The sequence below is a fragment of the Neltuma alba genome, unplaced genomic scaffold (assembly GCF_004799145.2).
Source record: "Neltuma alba isolate B1F8T4 unplaced genomic scaffold, ASM479914v2 tig00011734_pilon, whole genome shotgun sequence".
In the NCBI taxonomy this organism is placed as follows: domain Eukaryota; kingdom Viridiplantae; phylum Streptophyta; class Magnoliopsida; order Fabales; family Fabaceae; genus Neltuma; species Neltuma alba.
The window spans coordinates 42,304-60,708 of record NW_021636362.1 but is presented as its reverse complement, the minus strand read 5'-3'; the positions used below and the strand labels follow the sequence as shown (position 1 = coordinate 60,708).

Below are 18,405 nucleotides of genomic sequence, written 5' to 3'. Positions count from 1 at the left end.
GTAGTCCTTATAGTTTCATCTAATTTTGAATTAGGTCCTTATAGTTTTTTTTGTTTTTATTAAATCCTTATTATTTACTCTGTTAATTATCAGTCCTTCCGTTCCCAAATCCGTTAGTTTGGCATATGAGCAGACTGTCTTCTTGGGTCAGTTACCACCATCTCCCTCAGCTTTTATCTCTGTCTCTCCTCCTCTTAGTCTCCTTCAAAGTAAACGCCATTGTCTAATTAAGAAACATGGGGAAATGCAAAGGGGAAGAAACTTGTAAGAGTTTAATTTCATCTGCAGAAAGTGGCGAAAAAATTTGATCCACAAATAGGATGAAACAATTATAATTGCCTAAGAACTTTTTGGGGGGAAAAAATAAATAACTTTACCCTCAGATTGTCATATCCAAGCACACCTATATGAATCAGCAGTAGTTTGTCGAAGGATGGCAATAGAACGAGTCAAGGTCCATTAATGTCAGTATAAGAAAAAAAGCTATCATTTCAAAATTCAATAGTAGATGGCAAAGAATACCGATTAGAATCTCCTACTCCTCCCTCTCTCAAGATTCCAGATATGCCTCACGTTGATGTTCCAGACGACACCTTGCCCATCGCACCTCTGTTTCTTGCCCTCTGCTTCCTTTTCTTCTTCTTCTCATTCTATGTGATGTTGTAGAAGAAGAGGCGGAAAACTAATGGCCCAAAAAAGTAGAACATGATCGGTGAGAGAAGACGATCGCGTTTACTTCGAAAGAGACTAAGAGGAGGGGATAGTGAAATAGAAGCTGAGGGAGGTCGCAGTAGCTGAGTCAGGAAGACGGTCTGCTCAGATGCCAAACTAACGGATTTGGGAACGGAAGGACTGATATAATTAACAGAATAAATAATAAGGATTTAATAAAAACAAAAAAAACTATGAGGACCTAATTCAAAATTAGATGAAATTATAAGGACTGCCAGATTAGTTTTCCCTAATTTTAATGACCCTTCTGAACGAATAATTATCAAGAGGGGCTCTAAAATCTCCTTTTTCCACACACGTATATTTACCCAGTTTTCAAACGGTATTTAAATCAAGGAAAAAAAACCCGGACCGGACCGGCCGGTTCAACCGGTCTCCAGTCCGGTCTGGTTTGATTGAAAAAACCGGTGTAAAAAACCGGTGGAAAACCGGACCAACCGGTAAAAACCGGTGTTGAACCGGGTAATAACGGTTGTGGTTCAACCGGTTTTTTTTTTTTTGCTGCCCAGCGAAGACCAACGACGTCATCTGGTTTTGAAAGGAAAAAAAGAATTCTTTCTTCCTCACACTTAGCTCGCCGTCTCGTGCTCTCCTCTTCTGCAAATCGAAATCCCCTCTCCTCCTCCAAATCGTCGAGATTCCTTCCTCTTTCTCCCAGACTCCAGTCGCCCCCCCACCAAAATCGAGCTGGGTCATATAATGGTGACGATCGGAGTGACGGGTGGGTAAGAAGAATTGAACTTGCGGAGTTTGCTGCTGAGGTTGATGCCAGGTGTGGGGCCAGCAAGAGTTTCGTCCCAGAGCTTGTGCAGAAAAGTTTTCTTCCTGAACTGTATAAAATAAATGAAGCGGGACTAAACGAAAAACCCATGATTCATTTCATATATTAGCTCGCTTATACTCACAGGTAATTAACAGTAGTTTTCGACCCACCAAGTTCTTTTTCCATATATTAGCTCGCTTATACTCACAGCAACGAGAAAACCCATGATTCATTTCTTGCTTCTTGGTAGAACAACTCAGAGGACTAAACGATTGCGACAGACGATGGAGAGAAGCAGAGTTGTCAGGAATCTAGATGCCAAGTGTTGCCTCCTATATTGATTATAATTTTGATTATAATGTTGATTTGATTCTTTTAGATTAATTTTATAAAGAGGAGAAGGATGCATTATTTGTTTCACTTTAATGTTGTGAATTAAATTTTATTATTTTAATGTGACCGGTCCGACCCCGTCTGACCCCGGTCAGACCAGTAACCCTTAACCCAGTATCTCGACCGGTTTAGTTTCCGGTTCGGTTTTTGTTTCTTGATTTAAATAGAAACTAAATCATAATTTTAAAAGTAATTTCAGAAAAAAAATTATTTAATTTGTGTTTAAAAACATTTTTTCTAAATAATTTTGAGATATTTCAAAAATCTCCTACATATTAAACTCATAGTCATTCATCACAAGTCATCTATCACACTAGCTTTTAGTATGAATAAAATATTTTTAATTTAGCGGCAAAAAAAAACACTTTGTTAACCATCCACGGCAAAACAACAAAAATTAAAAATGTTTTGTTAATTCGAAACAAAGTTTCTTACATCGTAGAGTACAAAACAATAAGTTAATTCAAATCCCCACGCCATGGCCAGCAGGTAGTATTTCTCATTGGACAAGAGAATCTGCTTGGACTGGATTGCTGGACAAAATTCTCCTCATATTTATTATTTATTTGTGAATTATAATTGAAAAATGTTGTTTAAATCATTAAATCATAAATCTTCTGTTCTGTTCTCCACATGCATCTTCAAGGGCCACTTTGAAGTGGTGTAAAGTGCAATACGCCAAACAAGATTATTTTAGAGCTTACATACCAGCATCGAATAATCATGCTTCAGATTTGTTTCTGGCCAAAAGAAAATGTTTCAGATTTGTTGTAAACTAAAAATATTATTTTAATTAATAAAATATTAATTGTCAATGTTTTGGTTTGGATTTTCTCAAACAATTAACCTTAACTTCTCATGACATGACTTTGGCTTTTGCCAAAACCTAACATGAGTAAAATAGTTCGTCAATAAAAATACTACTTCAAATTATTAATATAAGATTTTGTTTGATTCTTATTTAGTCTTAGATATAAAATCTCAATCCAATATATTCTTTATATTTATTTATTTATTAAGATAATTATTTTAATAATAATAGTTTAACTACTAAACTTAATTAGTAAAAATATTTTAAAAAAGATAATATGTATTGTAAATAACTAATTTAAAATTTTTTTTAATTTTTTTAATCTAGTTAACGCCGGAACGGAAGGATTTACTTTTACAACGGATGGAGGTAAATCATCGAAGTCGCTTGAAGAAATCGTCTGCATCAAACCACATGCTATAGATACTCTGGCCAACTCAGTCAATTTCCTCGACAGGTAGTTTTCATCGATTGTCTTCCGCGACATCGTTTTCGACTTGCTCTTTTGCTTCCTTCATACTCTCCAACATTCCGACCTTCCGAAGCGCTTTATGCGACGCATGGCATTGACTGTTATAGTATTTTCATTTGAATAACTCAAGAGGGTCAGGGCACCGCAAGAAATTTTGCAATCTTCTCATCCCTGGTTCTGAAATTATATGAATTTCCACGATCTTGCTAGAACTGAGAAGGTGGTTTATATTCTGTCGCGGCCTTTTCCTCCTTTCTTTGATTGGATAATTTTTTTTTTCAAATAAAACATCTCATCTTTTCTCGGTACTTAAGCACTGGATTAATATTCAGAATCAGATTGGCTGGACAAATTTTCTGTCAAACTTGTAAAACAGATGAAGATTTGATAACAAAATTCGTAGATTTTAGGGGGAAAGGTGATGGAAAATTTTTTTCTGGAGCATTTGAAAACCCCCCCCCCCCAAAAAAAAATTGAAGGAAGCTTTAAGGAAACTATGCGAGTTGTATTTCTGAAAGATGTCTTTAACATTGAAATTGGTTATTTTTGTTTTATGTATTGAGGTTGGATTGTTCACCTGGCAGCGCTTAAATACGAAGTCCTAGCAACTGGCGAGATGCGACGAATCCCATACCTTCGGTTGCGGAGAGCACTTTGACACTTGTTTTTGTTTGGGAATGTTTGGGAAGGCAGATGGTACGACTGAGTTGGATGCTTTCTATCCCATCCGACCAGAATGTATAGCTGACGTTCCAAAGACTCGTTTTAAACCAAGGGTGCGGTTTTCTACTTTTTGATTATTGTCATATCGTGGCTTCTCAATATTATTTGTTTGAAAAAGCATATGAATTACTGGTATGTGGACGGTTTTCTCCTATGTAATGCCATAATGAATTGACGATGCATTTGTGATATTCAACCGGGAGTCTGATTGAAACTTGTAATATGTGATACTAAGTGGGATGCTTGGCGCTTAAATGGATTGGTTCTCCCACTTCAACAACTAGCTTTTGGGATAGGATTGTCATCCCACTTAGGTATCCATCGTAGTCATTCATTTAAACCTTGCAATTTTTCTAAAGAAAAATCATGTTTACTTTTCAGCATTACTATTGCATATACGTGCACAGTGGGTTGACTTTTTTTTTAATACTACCTCCCAGTTCTTAATATAAGACCCGTTTGACTTTTATGTTGGTCCTAAATATAAAATCCCAATCCATTTTGTCTCTCATATTTACTCAATTTTTTTTAAGATAGTCCTTCTAATAATTATAGTTTTAGCCAACATACTTTATTAGTAAGGATATTTTAAGAAAGACAACACCTATTTATTACAAATAACTAACTTAACTTCTTTCCTTAATTTCCTCAGATTAGTCAACTAGCTCTTATAATTAGGACTGGAGGTAGTATTTCAGCATTACATGATGATCAACACTTTGGTGCTTTCTATTTCAACAGGCTGGCAAACTCTAAGTGAAAGAAGATGGCATGCTTCATTCACTCAAGATGGTCACTTGGATATTGCCAAAGTGCTTAGACGAATCCCAACGGGGGGTAATCTTATGATACTGTTCAGATTTAGATGACTGTGTCCTTATCGAATCATATATTATGAATGTGTGAACATGCATTACATTTGAGTTTAGTCATGGAACATTGTTTGCAATTATAATATATGCATTGGACATGCATATATTATAACAGGCCTGTAATGCGTTGATTTCTGTAATAAGTCTGTTCTGTTTGTCGGGAGAATATTGATGACTTTTGCTAGTTAATAAGAAATAGAGTAGCTAAGTTAGTAATTACTTAGTATAACGGTTTATTGTAAATACCCGAAGCGTATTGTGGTTATATGTGTTTTGTAGTGAATCATTTCCCCTGCATCCTTCCACATAATAATAGTGATTAATGATGACAATCTGATGTTTATTTTATTTTGCCAACTGTATCATAGTTGATCTTTCGTGCTGACAAAATTACATTTTACTTTTTTTTTTTTAATGTTTCCTATTTTTAATATGTGTGCTCTCTTACTGATGTCAATTTTTATTTTTATAAATTGTGCAGGGTATACATCCTTCAATTAAAGGAGTAGTTTGGGAGTTCTTGTTAGGCTGCTATGATCCTAACAGCACGTTTGAAGAACGGAATCAACTTAAGGAGCAAAGGAGGTATAGATTAATTCAAGTGTATTTTTGTTGAACTCATAATTTAAACGAGAACAAGAATACAAAAATACTCCACAGATTCTTATGGCCCACTAAAGTTACCCATGCTATTTTAGTATGCAATTAAGTGCTTTTAGTAAAGAATTAAGTGCTGAGTTCTATTGAATTCCATTCTTTTGTCCAATCCCATGAACCAAAAAATTTATCATGTCTTTTGTTTTCTTCAAATATCAATCTAAATCTCATACATGGTCATGTTTTCTTTTATCTCCTAAAAAGCTAGCTGGTCTTTTGAATTTGCCAGGTTTTGAATCCCAAATCTGCTGGTTCTTTTCCTGCCCTCCCTCCTTTGTCCTTTGTTGGAAATGCTAAATATAATTGTGTGGTAAATTTATTATTCAGGGAACAATTCAACACATGGAAAGCTGAATGTCAAAGGTTGGTTCCAGTTATTGGTACTGGAAAATTCATTACAACACCTCTCATCGGTGATGATGGCCAGCCAACCGATGATTCTTTGATAAGTGTGCCTCTTTCAGATAAGAAAGTTCTGCAGTGGGTACAGACGTTACATCAGATTGGTATGTATGCGCTTTTCATACTCATTAAATGCTTTGTAGATATATCCATTCTGTCCGGGTTTAGTTTGTTGTACAACTTTTGCTACATGGTCTTTGGCCTTTTCAAAATTGGTTAGTTAATGAATCTCCCTCGTGAAGAGGAAAAGTGCCCTAAATATTAATTTTAAATTCAAATATGAGGATTAAACATGCATAGCAGCGAGCTTGTGACATTCAAAATATGCTCCCAGGATTGAATGTAACAAACCAATTGCATATTTATGTTATATAATGAGATCAAGAATGATTGGCTTGTGCCTTAGTTCTTGTGGCGTTGACATCTGGTCCATTGATATTCACGGTGCATTAGCATCACAAGGAACATGCTAGCTGGATGGATTTATGCTGTTGATGTTTTGCTGTAGAAATGTTCGCCTATGCTTTCAGTAACCATCCACACTGTTAAATTTTTATTTTTTGTTGTAGGTTTGGATGTTGTAAGAACTGATCGAGCTCTTGTGTTCTATGAGAGTGAAACTAATCAAGCAAAACTATGGGATGTTCTGTCAATTTATACGTGGTTGGATGATGATATTGGCTATGTGCAAGGTGAATTACTATTTTTCGTCCTTTTATTGTCAGATTAAAGTATCTTCAGGTTGAGAGATTCCCAGGTATTACTTCTTTTGCAGGAATGAATGATATATGCTCACCCATGGTGATACTTCTTGAGGATGAAGCAGATTCCTTTTGGTGCTTTGAGCGTGCAATGCGAAGGCTGGTATGCTAGATATGTTGTTGTGGTTATGATACGCTATTTTTTGCCTATGAGTGCTGCCTTCAAGTGTTTGTTGTTTAGGTGATTGATATTAAAATGAGAAAGTCATTGCAACCTATGGGCCGTAGATATTAATAATAAGTATTTGAGTCATTTGTTTACCAAAACAAAAAAGTATTCGAGTCAATTAATGATTTAGCACTTAGAGATTACTCACCTTTAACTTTGGTCACGTAGAGAAAAGCCTCTCACTTTAGTTCATGGAATTTTTCCTGAAACTACTTTGTACCGTCTAGGGTTAAATTCACAACTTGTCAACAAAATGTCCCCAAAGATAAAATGGGAAATGGAGAATGGGGATTCTTTGACCTTTAGAGAATTTTGCGGCAAATTCTGATTTTAACCCTACAGACAATGCCATTTTGGGAGAAACTTGTGAGATTTAGGAAAACAACACATTTCTTTGGTAGTTTGTCCATGAATGCATCTATAACTGCAAAAGGTGTGAGCAGCTTAATCCTGAAATCATGAGTCAGACTCTAGAGTTGGCTTCAGTTTCATTCTCGCCTTTGGCTATTGCCCTTGCTTTTATTTAAATAGTGGCCAGTGTTTGTCCCTAGATAATGACTTTTTGTGATGAGTTCACACCCCTGCTGTTTTTGCATTATAGAGAGAGAATTTCAGGACCAGTGCAAGTTCAATGGGGGTGCAATCTCAGTTGAGTACGCTCTCCCAGATTATTAAAATTGTTGATCCCAAGCTCCACCAACATCTTGGTATGGTCAATATGTATGGTTAACTTCTCATGTGTCATGATTTGTATATCGTTTCAAAAGCTGTTTCTATATTATCATTTTGACTAGAATCAAAGATGTTTCAAGAGTGGAAGCATACTTTTGAGATAGCTGATATTGATGGGAAATTCTTTCTTACAATCATATATTTTGAGGTTGCTCGATTACGGAAAACCTTGCTCCATCTTTTGAAAGTGTGTTGTAATTGTTAATTTGGCTATGGTAGTAAGGGTCCTCTCAAAAAAGGATTGGTTACTTGTTAATCCCTCTCATCCTTATAGTTGTCAAAATTCATACAGAAACATTATATTAGTTTGAATGCCCTCAAAATAGCTTACAAACAATGTATATATTTATTTCACAGATGATTTAGATGCTGGGGAGTATCTCTTTGCATTTCGCATGCTGATGGTTCTTTTCCGCAGAGAATTTTCATTTGCTGATGCTCTTTATCTTTGGGAGGTAAGGAGTAATTGGTATTGCCAATCTACATGAGCTCATTGGGTAAAATTGGGGAGTTTGGAGTCTGTACTAGCTCCAAATTAAGAAGCTCATTTTAAAACATAATATAGATTGTTTTCAGTTGATGTGGGCCATGGAATACAACCCAAACATCTTCTCATTATATGAAAAACCAGAGACTTCCCAAACACAAGAAAATGCACCTGTAGTGAGTGGCAAATTGTTGAAGCAGTACGGCAAATTTCAGAGGAAGAACTTGACAACAGGCAATACTGAGCAGCATAGTGCCCTAGCAGTTTTTCTTGTTGCAAGTGTTCTTGAAGTGAAGAATAGGCAGATCTTAAAGGAGGCTAAGGGTGTAGATGATGTTGTTAAGGTCTCTCTTTCCATCCCCCTGCATAGATGCATGTATTAATAGTTTCAAGCACGCATTAGTCATTTACATCTGTTTCTGCTTGCATCTTGCATGAACCATTTACATCTGTTTCTGAATGCATCTTACATGAACCATTCTTTCCAGATCTTGGGTGACATAACGGCAAATCTTGATGCTAAAAAAGCATGTACTGAGGCATTGAAAATTCAGAAAAAGTACCTGAGTAAAGTAAGTTCCGTTTTGTCTTTCCTGGTTTTAGATGCATGCTTTCTTGTTTGTTTAGGAGAAGTAGGGTAGGATTTATGGGCCGTATATTTCTTCTCATCTTAAAATAAATTGTCCTTTATTTTTTGTTTTTGTCCGTGGGGAGAAAACAATGCTAGTTGCTAGATAGAGTTGGAAGAGTAAATGAATGAGATCAAGTGCAGAGAAACAAGTAATCTATAATTCGAAACATGCATTAGTCTTTGGCTGTCTTACTTTCCATTTTCTCATTCTCAATGGCATTCGCTTCTGTGTCCATCTGAGAGTATGAAATTTTGTAACAATTGTTTGTTCATGCAGACCAAGAAGGCATGAGAGATATTTCTGGTGGCAGCAGTGGATACTGAATCTTTCTTCGGCGTGTGAAATTCTTCGAGGTGTTTGGCCATTCGTCGTAGGCCAACTTTTTCCTCTTGTAATAGCTAGCAGCTTCTTACCCCTGTTCTTTTTTTCATTTAACGTTCTTCTTACGCCAATCCTGAATTAAGTACCAAACGAATTTGCAGCAGGGAATTGAAGCCTTTGTATTTTTACAATAGGGCGTTATTTGGTTGTCATCAAGGAAGGATTCTTTTTTTTCAAAAAAAAAAATTCAATTCTTTAGACAACAAGGGTAGCATAAATGGCACAAAATATAAGAAGCGAGTTGCATTTTTGATGGCTTAATAATGAGGTTGGTTAAGAGTTTCTATTTTGTTATTTATATTATATAGATATTTTAATGTTTTTATAATTATTTTTATTATTATTGTTTCTGAAAGGCGTATTTCTGTTAAGATTATTATATTTGGCAACTAAACTTCGTCTTTTTAATTAATAGCAGCTTTAAAAATGAACTCAGGAGCATGTCATCACTGCTCACAAAATTTTCCTGCATCATACAGCTTCCTTAGCTATTCACATGCTCCTAATAATCACCATTATCATATACATACTGTTCTAGTTTTTAATATAAATCACTTGTATCATTTTATCACATACCAAAAAATGTAATAAATTAATAAAAAAATTTAATTTTATTCTTATTAAATTTTTTTTATGTTTACAAATCATTTTCATATCTCTGCTTTCTTTTTTCTCTTTCTAATAAAAATTAAATAAGCATAAAATTAAAAAAATCAACATTAAAGTACACTATTAATTAATTATTTTAGAACCAAAACTTATTTTTGCCAATAACTGACATATATTACCAATGTGGCATTTGCTAGGTCGTGAGCTGAAATGGGAGGGTACTTAAATATTCTTAAATATCTATTTGTTCTTTCCAAAAATTGAAGGGAATGAATGTAATCGAAGTTGAAGTTATGCCGTTGGCCGGGAACTGACGTCCTGCGATGGCGGTATCGCGAGGCTGCTCCCCTAAAACAGACAGGAGGAAGCAACACAACAATAGAATTACAGTGATAGAAGAAGCATAAGACGCATGTTCCGGTGGGGCCACGGAAATCAACGGTGGGCCCCACGATGCAGGCTATAAATAGAGTTGAGGTGAATATAAGTAATATTATTTAATTGGTGACTGGAGAGTTCTGACCAAAAAAAGTAAAAAATTACCACATTAACAATTAATTAGTTTTATTTTCTTCAGTTAATAATTTAGTATCATATCAGCTCTCATGCGGGGCAACGTGAGACGGCGATCAGCGGCTGCGTGTCGGCTTTAAGGAGCCCTTGGCGGCAAGCGGCAGTTTCCTTTTGCAGTTAAGGAGCCTCACCTATAATAAAGCTCGCAGGGTCATAGCCCCAGACGAGACATTATCATTAATTGATTAGTTCGTGCTGCTTTTTCGTAAATGCAAAATGTTGCCGAGCGTTTTTCTGCTTCTGCTAGCTGGCCTGCTCCGACGCTTTGTTAGTTATACTGCGCCTCAGAGTCGTATCGTATGACTCTGACCTCACCTCACTTCTGTCCTCTGGCCCCACAATCATATAGCGCTCGTACGATTGCCACTAGCATACCGTCCTCCCCTCACTCGCCTCTCTCTCCTGTCATTTTCTAGTTCTCCATCAATTTCACTAAAGCTAACCACTAACTTCGTGATCCTGCACTGTTATGCTATACTTTTCGTTGTTAGACTGGTAATCTTCAATTATCTTTGCTTGTTTGTTTCATAATTTTTCTGGGTTATTTCGTTTTCTGTCTTTCCCACACCATTTTCACTGCTGTACCTTATATGCTATATGTATCTGCTCTCCCATCTTCCTCACCAGCCTACTTGCGCACTTTTCTTGCTAAACCTCGCTGTTCTGCTTCTCTGTCGTTCTTTTCCTCTTCTTCTTTTCGATGGCTTTGTGTCACCTAGTTTTTACTCTTACTCTCGTTGTCATCTTGTCTCTGGTGGTTTTCTCGTACCAGCAACCTCCGCTGGACGCTGCTGAGCAGGAATCGGTTTACCGGGTGCTGGACTCAGTCAACTCGGCCATTCCGTGGCGTTCTCTCTTCCCCGACGATCTTTGTGTCTCTGCCCCTCACGGCGTGGTTTGTGACTATTCTTCTGAATCTGATGGTTCTGGTGATGGCAACGAAACGGCACACATTGTTGAGTTGAACTTCGGGTATTTGTCAGACTTCACGCCTAACCCACCTTGCTCTCAAAATGCGACTCTCGACCCTCTCCTCTTCAGTTCGTTTAAGTACCTTCGCAAGCTCTTCTTTTACAAATGTTTCAACGGGTCTAGGGTTTCTCTGCCTGATGTTCCTCCGTCTTTTGGTTCGGGTCTTGAGGAGCTCGTGTTCATCGAAAATCCGTCTTTGGTAGATCCTTTGGATGGTATATTACGTAATTTTACGAATTTGAGGAGGCTGGTTTTGACGGGAAATGGGTTTTATGGTGAAGTTCCTAACCTGATAGGTGGTTTAGTTGGTCTGGAAGAGATTACGCTGTCCAGAAATCAACTTGCTGGTGAACTTCCTGGGAGTTTAGGTGATTTGAAGAAGCTAAAGCTTCTTGATCTTAGTCAAAACAATTTTGAGGGGCCTATTCCTGAATCACTTGGTAGTCTCACGGAGCTTCTAAAGCTTGATATGAGATCCAACAGATTCACGGGTAAGATCCCAGAAAGTTTCAGACACTTGCAGCGCCTCGAGTTTTTAGACCTCAGCTACAACCGTTTCGGTCAATTTGGAATTCCTCTGTTCCTGGGAGAAATTCCCGGATTAAAGGAAGTGTATTTGAGTGGGAATGCTCTAGGTGGGAAGATTCCAGAAATATGGGAAAATCTTGAAAGTATCAAAACAATAGGGTTTTCAGACCTGGGTTTGATTGGTAACATCCCTGCATCAATGGGGTTTTATCTCAGAAACCTGTCTTATCTTGGGCTAGATAACAACAAGCTTGATGGGCCTGTGCCTGAGGAGTTTTACCACCTAGATCTAATAGAAGAAATAAACTTGGAGAACAACAATTTGAGTGGTAGAATCCCATCTTCCATGGAATTCAGAGAAAAGCTAAAGTTGGCAGGAAACAGACGGCTCTGTGTGGACGACACATTGATGAATGCTAAAAACAGAGGCAGCTTGGGGAAATTAAAGCCCTGCAGCAAGAAAGCAGATATTCTTGATGCTGTCACTTTCAATGGAGTTTCTTTGGTCCAATTTTATCCTCGTTTCTTGTTCACTTCCCTGGCGATTTTGTTTGTCTTTACATGTTTATGAGGGTGGTTCATCCTTACCGAGAGTAGGACTAGTCAAGAAGAGACCAAGGTTTTTTTTTTTGCCCATTAAAAATAGCAAATCACATGTTATACTTAGTGTAGGTAGGAATTTTAAGAAATGCCTCGCGGAGGAATGGTAACGACTAGTGATAACTGATATCACTGCATCTAATTAGTGCCAGAAGCGCATGTTCATTTATTTTCCATTATTTTCCATTATATTTTTTGGTTTTGTTTTATTTACTCTTTTGATGGATAATATGCATGCATGAGCCGCTTCCCAATGCCAGTTTTTACAAGTGGTGCTGTGGCGGCAAGCGTAACTCGAGCACACATATTTTTTTTTTCACTCGAAAAAAGAGCACATATATTTCTGTTACAACTTACAATAACGTACTACAGTACTCTTTTACAGAATATATATTGTATAAGAGTAAAAGTAAAATTTATTAAATTTTAAGACAAGTTATAGATAAAGTTTGATATTTTTGCTAGTTTCGATACAATATATTGAAAATGTCTTGTAAATAAAATGAGATGAGTATTGTATTATGAGAAAAGTAGAATTTGACATCATCACTCAAAGTTTAAATTGCCCTGTTAGAAGGAGTAAACTTATCCAAAAATAATAAACTAAAGTTCCATCCAACAAAAGATGGGCAAATACAATTAATTAATTTGTATGCAAAAATGCGATTGCCAAAAAAAAGGACGATTTGTAATGGGGAAACTAGAAACAGACAATTAGAAAATGGCGAAAAAATATATATGGACAGAAGAGGGGATCTTGTTTCAAGTCTGGACTATGCAAAACTCGTTATTTTTGGACGGCTGTGAGCAAAACACTAGCTGGTTAGCTAGTAAGAAGTGACATTTACCTACACGGTTACACCGGTTTCTGTGGGTGAAAGAGGGGGGTGGGTGGGGGACAAAATACTTACACCAATATCTCGAGAAATTTCACTATCATTATCCTTTTTCACTCTGTGCGTCCTCGTCGAAGGACCTTTGTTTGTTCCTGGACTTTGTTAGGGAGCAAGACGGCGACCCGACGTCCAAATCCGAGTTTTGAGATTTCAATCTGGACTTTGTTGATCCGCCACCAGCACTACCAGAAGCTTCTTTGGATTTCTTCCTTCGGGACTTCTTGGGAATGCCAGGCAGATTCCTCGCTGGCGACTCACTTCCTTCGCCCAAATCACAGGCCGCGGAGCTTCGAGAATCCTTGTTTTTCGATGACCTTCTCTGCCTTGGCTTTTCTGGCTTGTCTCTGCTCGGTGAATCCATGATGAAGTCGCCGCTCGACTGCCGTCTCGATGACTTCGGTATATCCGGTAAGTCTCTATCCGACGAATTCACAGATCTCGGCGTTCTTCCTCTTGAATCTATTTGTAAAACATCAACCATTATTACTGATTATTACACAGTGAATATGGTCCAAAAATGATCATCCTTTCACTTCTCAATTTAAATCTTACAGATTGGCAGTTTTTATCATACATGCAAAATAATGGTGGGGCTGTTTATATATATATATTAAATCTATACTTTATCATAATTTGTACGTGCAGATTTTGTGATGAGAATGAGCTGAAAGGTAAACCATAGGGAAAATCACGATAAGTACTAACGAAGGGGTGTAACATCCAAGTGGACAATATGTAATGATGAGCTCCGCTGTAAAAAATACTAATAGATCCATACTCTTTACTTGCTATAGTGAGACCTGAATCATCATGATTTTGCCATTTATAGACTCCATGTTAGGTCCAATACACAAACTCTAGAGCCAAAAAGGGAACTTGATGCGGTTCAATTCAACAACCTGCAGGCTTCGGGAGCAAGAGATAAAAATGGTACGTACCTTGGGAGGTGAACATGTCAATCTCTCTGTTAGCGTTGATGTTATGAAGGTCTCCGTTAACATCTGGAGGAGCTCCCGGGGTGTTTTTAAACTCGTTCATCTGAAAGGCTTTTTGTGAGTACAAATTTACACCCACCAACCTATCTATATACTATACCCGAAACTGCACCAATGTATTTCCATAATAAATAATGCTAAATACAACAATACAAGAGCCGTGTAACTATTTCATAATTACCCAGCTGGGTGAATTTACTGATGGGCCATCCCATCCTATATGAGCCACGTGCTTTACGTCTGTAGGGTTACCAATCTGCATTTCTTCCTCTTTTTCATTATCTGCGTCCATAATCATTCATCTTTTTTCATTACCCTCATAAGAAATCAAAGTCACTATACGTACGATTAAGAGAAAAGGATTCACGAACCAAATATCTGAGAAATGTATCTCAGCCCTTTCAGAAGGCCCTTCACCTTATTGTTGGACGACGCCGCCATTACATCAAACTATAATCTACCTTTGTTGTGCGTGTATGTATATACCTGATGAGATCAGAATTAATTAATTCTCTCGCAAGAATTCATGGGTTTCTGAATTGAATATTCCAGGGAAAATCCATGGGGGTGTGTGGTTTATGAGGCACATCCATGTATGTGTTTTCCTTCTTTCTTCTCAGGGACTTGGTTTGCGAAGGATGTGTTGTGTTTGTTTTGTGGGAGATGAAGAAAGAGAAAATCGGTTCAGGAGTTGAGGAGAGGTTTCGATCGACACAGGAAGTTTCATGGAAATGGGAATGATGTGAGAAAAAGGATGAAGCTGAGAGAGGAAATCGGTTTAAAGGATATCCATCTTTAACTTCGTTAATTTAGTGGCGATAATTTGTTTGTTGTTTTTTACACATCGTTCAAATCCACAAGCTCATCGAAATTTTAGGTGTGTCGTTTGGGGCAATAACCCCACTGTTAGAAAGTAATCTCGAACGTACGTGCTGCTGTATTATTTACTACTCCCTCCGTTCCTTATTATAAAAGACGAATAACCGAATTACGTTGATCAAAAAAGCAGTTAAAATTAGTTAAGAACAATCAATGTATAAAAAATATAATCTTTTTTTTCAAAAATACCCTTATTAATAAGGAGAGAGAGTATGAGAGAGAACAATTAAATTATTGAAAGAAAGAGAAGTGGGAGGGAGAGAGAGTGTGAATTGGAGACCATAAATATGGGTAAAATAGGAAATCAACACAAAAAAGTAGAGATAACTTTTAAGTGTCTCTTATATATAGGAACATGCCATAAGCATCAAATGTCTCTTATAATAAGGAACGGATGGAGTATTTATGAAGGTGATTTTCCCTGGGCAAACACATTAATTAGGAACGTCGACATATAATAATATAAGGACTTTGTCAAGGACGTACGGGATAGTATATATCTTTTTCCCTTGCATTGATTTTATGATTCAATTACCAAAGAAATTGAGATTTACTGCTTGATTTTTAATGAAGCATCCATATTTTAGAACTCAAATAATAAGCGAAATATAAAAATGGGATTTTAAATGTTTTACTGATGAGTTTCTTTAACTTATAAATTATCTAATAATAAAATAATGTTAACATTGACAGCAATATCAAGCACATTTTTTCAGCTAGTATAGGCTCATTATTCATCAAACAAATTTTAGTTAGCTATCCTGCTCATATCATTTTAGTTAATCTCAGGGGGTTTGATTTAAATACATAAACCTGTATTTAAAAAATAATTGAGTGGTAAAAAATATACACATTAGAACAGAGGACCAATTATTTATTATGCTTCAAGCGAAAAAATTTATCCTAAAATGCCGCACTTTGAGAAGAAATTTACTAAGCTACTACTAATTTGTATGGAGATATTGTAACGCCAGAGTCTCGTTGTCCCAAAGTCGGATTTAAATAAAGTGGACTTCGTTAGAAGTTAGAATCAAAGATAATTCTCTATTTTAATGGAGGTTTTTCTCTCTCTTGCTAGAGGTGCCGGTGATTGGGGATCGTTTCACTTGGGAGAAAAGTGGAGTCAGAGAATGACTAGACTAGGTCTTTTGTAATTTTCAATGGGAATCAACTCACCCCCTGATGAAGGCCCTACATCTGTTGAAATACAAGTCTGACCATCAAGTCCTTGTAGTGGGAAAGCCATCAGACGGATCTAATAGAGTTCGACAATCCCCTTTTAAATACCAAGCGGCTTGGTGCCTTGAAGAAACTTTTGGTGAGATTGTTAAATCATCCTGGGGAGACAAAAATTGGGAAGAGGGATGCAGAACTTTCCAGAATAAAGTCAGTGCCTGGAATAAGGATGTGATAGGAAGCATACCAAGATGAAAGCGAGAAACCATAAGGAGACTAGAAGGGATTGACAGATGCAAGCAAGCAGGCTCTCCAAATGGGCTCTGTAAACTTGAACGAAGGCTGTGGAAGGATTACCAACAGCTCTGTCATCAAGAGGAACTCATCTGGTACCAAAAGTCTCGATGTAAGTGGCTTCAGTATGGAGACAGAAATAAGGTTCTTTCATGCTACAACGGTAATAAGAAGGAAAAAGAAGAATATTGAGGCACTGCAAGACGTGAATGGGGAGTGGTTCACAGATGCTGATAACTTAAAACAAATAGTAGTGGATTATTTCACCAATTTGTATACAAAGGATAATTCAGTGACAACTTGTCTAAACTGGCCATTGAGTTTCCGTAGCTAGATACGTCTCAACTTGATTTCATTCAGAGGGAAGTTACAGCCATTGAGATCAAGAATACAGCGTTTGAAATGGGTGCCTTCAAAGCACCGGCCCAGATGGCCTTCAAGCCCATTTCTTTTAGACCCAATGGGAGTTGGTAGGAGACAAGGTTTGTAACCTGATACAAAATTCGTTCAGGAACCCGGAAAGCATCAAGAGCATTAATCAAACAAACATCATCCTGATACCTAAGGTAGACCATCCAACAACTCTTAAGGAGTTACGACCTAGTTCTTTGTGCAACGTCTGCTTTAAGATAATCACAAAACTCCTTGCGAATAAGCTGAAGGGAGTTATGGGACGACTGGTCAAACTGAATCAGTGTAGCTTTATTCAAGGAAAACAGAGCTGCGATAATATAATTATTGCCTAGGAAGCTATACACACAATGAGATCTAAAAGGTCTGACAAAGGATATGTTACTATTAAAGTGGATATGGAGAAAGCCTATGATAGATTAGACTGGCATTTTGTGGAAAACATGTTAACCTCTCTGGGGTTTGCAAATGCCTTTGTGAATATCATTATGCAGTCTATCTCTACAGCTTCTATGAGAATACTTTGGAATGGTAATCCCTCCATTGAGTTCTATTCGTCAAGGGGGATTCGCCAAGGGAATCCTCTGAGGCCCTACCTCTTTGTTTTGTGCATGGAACGACTGGGATAGATCATATCCCATGAAGTCAAACAACAGTGATGGAAACCGTTGAAGTTGAGCACTCAGGGACCAGCTTTATCTTATCTCTTTTTGCCGATGACCTGGTGCTGTTCAACGAGGCCTCCTCAGCCCAAATAGAGGAGATTAGAAGAGTCATGAAATTTTTTTACGGAATTTCAGGACATAAAATAAATGTACACAAGTCAAAATGTGCACTTCAATAGAGCTTATGAGTATAGCCAGATGCTTCGTATTACTTTGTGCGTAGACTTGGGTAAATACCTCGGAGTCCCCCTATTACATAAAAGAGCAGTTAAACTCCACTATGCTCCCATCATTCATAAGATTCATAAGAAGCTTGCCGAGTGGAAGGGAAATTTTTTAAGCGTGGCAGGGAAGACGTTACTGATAAAGTCAGTTTTATCCAGTATCCCAGCTTACCAAATGCAAACTCTCCTCTTGCCAAAAGGGGTCCTACAAGAAATTGATAAGATTAATCAAGACTTCTTCTGGAACCATAGCCAAAGCAACAAACGCATGCATATGATAGCTTGGGATACAATCAAGAAAAGCAAGGATTACGATGGCTTAGGTATTAAGGACTTGGTTTGCCAAAATACCGCTTTCATAATGAAACTTTGCTGGGGATTGTTGACGAAAACGGAAGCCTTATGGGTCAAATGCCTTAGAAGCAAATATGACTGTGGTTGTGAGAAACTCCCAAAAGTTGAGAAAAAAAAGAGAACAGTTAGCAGTTTGGAACAGTATTGTAAAAGTCTGGGATTCTTTCTGCAAGGGTGTGGGAAGTAAATTAGGCAACAGAGTGTCCACAAATGCTTGGGGGGAACGGTGGTGCCCTACAAAT

General features: G+C 37.3%; 3 protein-coding genes across 3 annotated transcripts; 2 read left to right on the top strand and 1 right to left on the bottom strand.

Annotated features, from left to right (window-relative positions):
* Nucleotides 1-4,683: 4,683 nt before the first annotated feature.
* On the top strand, nucleotides 4,684-9,151 carry LOC114717364 (TBC1 domain family member 15-like). Its single transcript, XM_028902486.1, has 10 exons — nucleotides 4,684-4,731; nucleotides 5,248-5,351; nucleotides 5,751-5,929; nucleotides 6,395-6,517; nucleotides 6,601-6,689; nucleotides 7,357-7,462; nucleotides 7,845-7,942; nucleotides 8,064-8,318; nucleotides 8,463-8,546; nucleotides 8,883-9,151. The coding sequence occupies exons 1-10, from the start codon at nucleotides 4,684-4,686 to the stop codon at nucleotides 8,895-8,897; spliced, it is 1,101 nt and encodes a 366-aa protein (XP_028758319.1). The 3' UTR covers nucleotides 8,898-9,151.
* Nucleotides 9,152-10,869: 1,718 nt separating this feature from the next.
* LOC114717363 (piriformospora indica-insensitive protein 2-like) lies at nucleotides 10,870-12,240 on the top strand. Its single transcript, XM_028902485.1, has one exon. It carries the CDS (start codon nucleotides 10,870-10,872, stop codon nucleotides 12,238-12,240), a length of 1,371 nt encoding a protein of 456 aa, XP_028758318.1.
* A 968-nt stretch (nucleotides 12,241-13,208) lies between these two features.
* On the bottom strand, nucleotides 13,209-14,601 carry LOC114717362 (CRIB domain-containing protein RIC6-like). Its single transcript, XM_028902484.1, has 4 exons — nucleotides 14,532-14,601; nucleotides 14,342-14,442; nucleotides 14,104-14,203; nucleotides 13,209-13,624 (listed from the first exon to the last, which is right to left on the bottom strand). The coding sequence occupies exons 1-4, from the start codon at nucleotides 14,599-14,601 to the stop codon at nucleotides 13,209-13,211; spliced, it is 687 nt and encodes a 228-aa protein (XP_028758317.1).
* Between the last annotated feature and the right edge of the window lie 3,804 nt (nucleotides 14,602-18,405).